This window comes from Salmo salar, chromosome ssa05 (genome assembly GCF_905237065.1).
Source record: "Salmo salar chromosome ssa05, Ssal_v3.1, whole genome shotgun sequence".
NCBI classification, from domain to species: domain Eukaryota; kingdom Metazoa; phylum Chordata; class Actinopteri; order Salmoniformes; family Salmonidae; genus Salmo; species Salmo salar.
The window spans coordinates 90,791,336-90,798,775 of NC_059446.1; the positions used below are offsets into that span (position 1 = coordinate 90,791,336).

Genomic DNA, 7,440 nt, shown 5'->3' on the forward strand with positions numbered 1-7,440 from the left:
CTGGTGCTTCTGTCCCCAACCAAGGAGGGCCTACAGCAGCACCTAGATCTTCTGCACAGATTCTGCCAGACCTGGGCCCTGACAGTAAATCTCAGTAAGACCAAAATAATGGTGTTCCAAAAAAGGTCCAGTCGCCAGGACCACAAATACAAATTCCATCTAGACACCGTTGTCCTAGAGCACACAAAAAACTATACATACCTCGCCCTAAACATCAGCACCACAGGTAACTTCCACAAAGCTGTGAACGATCTGAGATACAAGGCAAGGCTTCTATGCCATCAAAAGGAATATAAAATTCAACATACCAATTAGGATCTGGCTAAAAATACTTGAATCAGTTATAGAACCCATTGCCCTTTATGGTTGTGAGGACTGGGGTCTGCTCACTAACAAAGAATTCACAAAATGGGACAAAAACCAAATTGAGACTCTGCATGCAAATTCTGCAAAAAATATCCTCAGTGTACAACGTAAAACACCAAATAATGCAGAGCAGAGCAGAATTAGGCCGATACCTGCCAATGATCAAAATCCAGAAAAGAGCCGTTAAATTCTACAACCACCTAAAAGGAAGCGATTCCCAAACCTCCCATAACAAAGTTACCACCTACAGAGAGATGAACCTGGAGAAGAGTCCCCTAAGCAAGCTGGTCCTGGGTCTCTGTTCACAAACACAAACACACCCCACAGAGCCCTCACCTACAGAGAGATGAACCTGGAGAAGAGTCCCCTAAGCAAGCTGGTCCTGGGGCTCTGTTCACAAACACAAACAGACCCCACAGAGCCCCAGGACAGCAACACAATTAGACCCAACCAAATCATGAGAAAACAAAAAGATAATTACTTGACATGCAGGTGTAATGCAGGTGTAACGCAGGTGTAATACAGGTGTAATGCAGGTGTAATGCAGGTGTAACGCAGGTGTAATACAGGTGTAATGCAGGTGTAATGCAGGTGTAATGCAGGTGTAACGCAGGTGTAACACAGGTGTAATACAGGTGTAATACAGGTGTAATGCAGGTGTTATACAGGTGTTATACAGGTGTTATACAGGTGTTATACAGGTGTAATACAGGTGTAACACAGGTGTAATACAGGTGTAATACAGGCGTAATACAGGTGTTATACAGGTGTAATACAGGTGTAATGCAGGTGTAATACAGGTGTAATACAGGTGTAATACAGGTGTAACAGAACAGGGAGCTGGTAAAGGTCTGGAGAGAATATGAATAGTAGTTTTCTTTCCTCTTTATCTTCATCAAATGGTTGACATGAAACAATGTTCATTCCATAGTGGTCATTATAAATTAACACCAACACTGTCAACAGATGATGCAATGCTGGCTTTAGCTGGGCAATAGCCTCTCACACTGCCTCCTCTCAGACTGCCTCCTCTCAGACTGCCTCCTCTCAGACTGCCTCCTCTCACACTGCCTCCTCTCACACTGCCTCCTCTCACACTGCCTCCTCTCACACTGCCTCCTCTCACACTGCCTCCTCTCACACTGCCTCCTCTCACACTGCCTCCTCTCACACTGCCTCCTCTCACACTGCCTCCTCGCACACTGCCTCCTCTCACACTGTCTCCTCTCACACTGTCTCCTCTCACACTGCCTCCTCTCACACTGCCTCCTCTCAGACTGTCTCCTCTCCTCTCACACTGACTCCTCTCACACTGCCTCCTCTCACACTGCCTCCTCTCACACTGTCTCCTCTCAGACTGTCTCCTCTCCTCTCACACTGACTCCTCTCACACTGCCTCCTCTCAGACTGTCTCCTCTCACACTGTCTCCTCTCACACTGCCTCCTCTCACACTGACTGTCTCCTCTCACACTGACTGTCTCCTCTCACACTGACTGCCTCCTCTCACACTGTCTCCTCTCACACTGTCTCCTCTCACACTGCCTCCTCTCACACTGTCTCCTATCAGACTGTCTCCTCTCAGACTGTCTCCTCTCCTCTCACACTGACTCCTCTCACACTGCCTCCTCTCACACTGCCTCCTCTCAGACTGTCTCCTCTCAGACTGTCTCCTCTCAGACTGACTGTCTCCTCTCACACTGCCTCTCACACTGCCTCCTCTCACACTGCCTCCTCTCACACTGCCTCCTCTCACACTGCCTCCTCTCACACTGCCTCCTCTCACACTGCCTCCTCTCACACTGACAGTCTCCTCTCACACTGTCTCCTCTCACACTGACTGTCTCCTCTCACACTGACTGTCTCCTCTCTGACTGACTGTCTCCTCTCAGACTGACTGTCTCCTCTCTGACTGACTGTCTCCTCTGACTGACTGTCTCCTCTCAGACTGACTGTCTCCTCTCTGACTGACTGTCTCCTCTCAGAGGAGGAGGCGGGATTGGTATCACTGATGATTTCCTAGTTCTCCACAACAGGTTCTACAGTTAGAAAATCCCTTCAGTCTCATCTCGTAGGCACAATTCCTATCGTAATGCCAATAGTCATAGATTAAGTGCATAATTCTCCTCTCACTAACAGACTGTTTCCCCCACTCGTCTTGCAGCAAAAGTCAGAGCTGTCAAACTCTCCATGTAACACAGAGTCCTACAGACTTCAATGACTCCCAAATGGCACCCTAATTCCCCATGTAGTGCACTACGGTAGGTGTCAGTTATTTGATTTATAGCCTATAGACATGTCATGTTATACAAGTCAAAATGCATATTTCTGCCTATGGCAGGATAGTCTGTTATTACGCTACCCTGGAAGAAACCGCTAACTGTAAATGTCTAGTTGTTATGTAAGATCTTGCCAAACAGTTGGATAAAAAATGAGGAAATGCATATAGATAGGCTAGGTAGGCTATAGGCTAGGTAGACTATAGGCTAGGTAGACTATAGGCTAGGTAGACTATAGGCTGGGTAGACTATAGGGTAGGTAGACTATAGGGTAGGTAGACTATAGGTTAGGTAGGCTATAGGGTAGGTAGACTTTAGGTTAGGTAGGCTATAGGGTAGGTAGACTATAGGCTAGGAAGGCTATAGGCTTGGTAGGCTATAGGCTAGGTAGACTATAGGGTAGATAGGCTATAGGGTAGGTAGGCTATAGGTTAGGTAGACTATAGGGTAGGTAGGCTATAGGGTAGGTAGACTATAGGGTAGGTAGGCTATAGGTTAGGTAGGCTATAGGTTAGGTAGGCTATAGGGTAGGTAGGTTATAGGGTAGGTAGACTATAGGGTAGGTAGGCTATAGGGTAGGTAGACTATAGGCTACTCTCCAGTCTACAGCTACTTGTTTCCGGGTTCAATCCGCTGTGTCACTCACACCGCACCATTGTCCTCTTTATGAAGACGGACGCTCCTCCCTCCTCCTCCCTCCTCCTCCCTCCCTCCGACATGCACACAATTATTGTCACAACGTATCATCACACTGGAACTGGTACAGAGGACAAGTGGCTGAGTTTAAACAAACGTTGCTCTGCTCTGTCTGCTGTGATGCCTGATATCAGATCAATTATAGCAACATGTTTCCAGTAGCGCGGTAGTTGGCTACATTCCTGTTCCTGTTTACTCACCAAGGGTCAAACTCGTGGATTATACTCTCAAACCGGATGACAGCGAAGAGCCTGGCACTGAAACCAGCCAGCCAGGCCAGAAACAGGATGGTGAACGACAGTAAGGACTGCCACCCTGCCGGCTGAGCTATCCCGGTGGAGAGAGTCCCGGTAGGACTGCTACCGACGTTCCCCGCTGGACTGGTCCGTCCATTCCCAGAGAACGAAGCTCCAATATTCGCAGCAGAGGCTTTATGCTTGCTATCGGTAACGGAGTGATGTTCCGCCATATTCTACGTTGTTGGCAGATCTGATAGGAAAGAGAGACCCCCCCCTGCTGCCACGCTCCACTGTAAAGACCCTCACAGCCTATCTGCACCTCTCGTTTTACTTCCAATGACCTACGGTGCACCAGAACCCTATCCTTGGTATAACCGGACCGCTAATTCAAACCAAGTTCCCCCGATGGAGTCACATAGCAGACGGGGTTGCAGTACCGCAGTAGCACACGCGAACCGACTGGCTGCTCCTCTTTGGACGTTAACGGCAGGGCGGGCGCACCGAGGAGAGCAGGACCAGGAAGAGCAGGACCAGGAAGAGCGCTCAGCCTCTCACAACCAGACAGGTCCACAGCCATGTCATAACACCAATCACAAGAGAGAGTGTACAGACTGACAGGGACAGTAACCAATGGGATGGGATTCACGCCGGATAGTCGTAGCGTTCGTGTGGAGGATCGCGCACAAGAAAGTCCACCAATCATATGTCTAGGATATAATAATGGACTGAACAGATAGCCAATCCGCTATCAACAGCGCGGGATCAGTTTCACGGAAGAAGCCAATGAAATAAATGAAATCCGCGAGACATGCCTGCCACCAGAGCGTAAACCACAGCCGTGTAAACCGTGTGAATAAGTAGGATCAGTAGGCTACAGTAGGACCTGCCTCCAACCAGCTGCCTCCCACTGCCCACATACCAGCGGTATAATGTCCTCCTTCCATTCAAAACAATCCTCCTGCTGAGAATGACACAAACAGGAAGTCACCACAGCATGTCGGGAATAGACTTCTCACACGAATAACAGACAGGGTGAATTAGACCTGTTATTGTCACGTGGCTTATTCTGTTGTATTATTTGGTGTTGTGTTTTCATCTAGTCTCACGGTGACGTCAGTCAGCAGCCACACTAAGCCAGAGTACAGGTTTAGGTTGGTTATTACCCATACAGGACTAGTTTATCAGGTTTAGGTTATTACCCATACAGGCCTAGTTTATCAGGCTTAGGTTATTACCCATACAGGCCTAGTTTATCAGGTTTAGGTTATTACCCATACAGGCCTAGTTTATCAGGTTTAGGTTATTACCCATACAGGCCTAGTTTATCAGGTTTAGGTTATTACCCATACAGGACTAGTTTATCAGGTTTAGGTTATTACCCATACAGGCCTAGTTTATCAGGTTTAGGTTATTACCCATACAGGACTAGTTTATCAGGTTTAGGTTATTACCCATACAGGACTAGTTTATCAGGCTTAGGTTATTACCCATACAGGCCTAGTTTATCAGGTTTAGGTTATTACCCATACAGGACTAGTTTATCAGGTTTAGGTTATTACCCATACAGGCCTAGTTTATCAGGTTTAGGTTATTACCCATACAGGCCTAGTTTATCAGGCTTAGGTTATTACCCATACAGGACTAGTTTATCAGGCTTAGGTTATTACCCATGTAAGCCTAGTTTATCAGGTTTAGGTTATTACCCATACAGGCCTAGTGTATCGGGTTTAGGTTATTACCCATGTCTATTTCTTATTACTGGAATGAAATGAACTGGAGGTTCATTTCCACAGAATTTCTACTGTGGTTGTAGCATAACACCAAACCTGTTTCAGCTCCTCTAAATACATGATATTGTCTGAGCTCAGTAGTAAAAGTACAGCCGTTGATTCAAGTGGGTGAGCAGCATTCCAACAGAGGAGAGCTGCATACACAAGAGAGAGAGGGGAGGGAGGAGAGAGATGAGGAGAGCAGAGCACATCCACTCTCACACAGTCTGCTTTCTATTCAAACACAAATACTGCTCAATACCTGGAACATTAATACAGGTCCACACTGACACAATACCAATGTGTGGCTTTTCTGCAACAATACCTCCCTCTCTCTCTCCATTGTTATATATCTCTCTCTCTCCATCTCTTTCTCCATCGTTATCTCTTTCTCTCTTTCTCCATCGTTCTCTCTCTCTTTCTCCATCGTTCTCTCTCTCTCTCTTTCTCCATCGTTCTCTCTCTCTATCGTTCTCTCTCCCCTTCTCTCTCCATCGTTATCTCTCTCTCTATCTCTCTCTATCATTCTCTCTCCCCTTCTCTCTCCATCGTTATCTCTCTCTCTATCTCTCTCTATCGTTCTCTCTCCCCTTCTCTCTCCATCGTGATCTCTCGCTCTATCGTTCTCTCTCTCCTTCTCTCTCCATCGTTCTCTCTCCTTCTCTCTCTCTCTCTCTCTCTCTGACCCGGAAAACCTCTCCCTATACACTGATTTGAAAAGAAAAGAAAGAGGGTGAGATTGAGGGGAGAGCACAGAGTATGCATGAAAACAAAAGAGAAGTATTTTAATCAGTAGTGTTCAGTAACTGTCTCTATTGTATAATTATAGTCAGTAGTGTTCAGTAACTGTCTCTATTGTATAATTATAGTCAGTAGTGTTCAGTAACGTTTTCTATTGTATAATTATAGTCAGTAGTGTTCAGTAACTGTTTCTATTGTATAATTATAGTCAGTAGTGTTCAGTAACTGTTTCTATTGTATAATTATAGTCAGTAGTGTTCAGTAACTGTTTCTATTGTATAATTATAGTCAGTAGTGTTCAGTAACTGTCTCTATTGTATAATTATAGTCAGTAGTGTTCAGTAACTGTCTCTATTGTATAATTATAGTCAGTAGTGTTCAGTAACTGTCTCTATTGTATAATTATAATCAGTAGTGTTCAGTAACTGTCTCTATTGTATAATTATAATCAGTAGTGTTCAGTAACTGTCTCTATTGTATAATTATAGTCAGTAGTGTTCAGTAACTGTCTCTATTGTATAATTATAATCAGTAGTGTTCAGTAACTGTCTCTATTGTATAATTATAGTCAGTAGTGTTCAGTAACTGTTTCTATTGTATAATTATAATCAGTAGTGTTCAGTAACTGTTTCTATTGTATAATTATAATCAGTAGTGTTCAGTAACTGTCTCTATTGTATAATTATAGTCAGTAGTGTTCAGTAACTGTCTCTATTGTATAATTATAGTCAGTAGTGTTCAGTAACTGTCTCTATTGTATAATTATAGTCAGTAGTGTTCAGTAACTGTCTCTATTGTATAATTATAGTCAGTAGTGTTCAGTAACTGTCTCTATTGTATAATTATAGTCAGTAGTGTTCAGTAACTGTCTCTATTGTATAATTATAATCAGTAGTGTTCAGTAACTGTCTCTATTGTATAATTATAGTCAGTAGTGTTCAGTAACTGTCTCTATTGTATAATTATAGTCAGTAGTGTTCAGTAACTGTCTCTATTGTATAATTATAGTCAGTAGTGTTCAGTAACTGTCTCTATTGTATAATTATAGTCAGTAGTGTTCAGTAACTGTCTCTATTGTATAATTATAGTCAGTAGTGTTCAGTAACTGTCTCTATTGTATAATTATAGTCAGTAGTGTTCAGTAACTGTCTCTATTGTATAATTATAATCAGTAGTGTTCAGTAACTGTCTCTATTGTATAATTATAATCAGTAGTGTTCAGTAACTGTCTCTATTGTATAATTATAGTCAGTAGTGTTCAGTAACTGTCTCTATTGTATAATTATAGTCAGTAGTGTTCAGTAACTGTCTCTATTGTATAATTATAATCAGTAGTGTTCAGTAACTGTCTC

General features: G+C 43.8%; 1 protein-coding gene across 2 annotated transcripts in view; it reads right to left on the reverse strand.

Annotated features, from left to right (window-relative positions):
• LOC106606144 (dolichyl-diphosphooligosaccharide--protein glycosyltransferase subunit STT3B) overlaps positions 1–4,095 on the reverse strand; it is a 94,949-nt gene extending 90,854 nt beyond the window's left edge. For both annotated transcript variants that reach the window (XR_006770039.1, XM_045719365.1), the window contains exon 1: positions 3,540–4,095. Coding sequence is in view for 1 of the 2 variants with exons in the window: in XM_045719365.1 (XP_045575321.1) it covers positions 3,540–3,808 (269 nt within the window). In the remaining variant the exon portion in view is untranslated. The remainder of the gene's footprint in view (positions 1–3,539) is intronic.
• Positions 4,096–7,440: the final 3,345 nt, after the last annotated feature.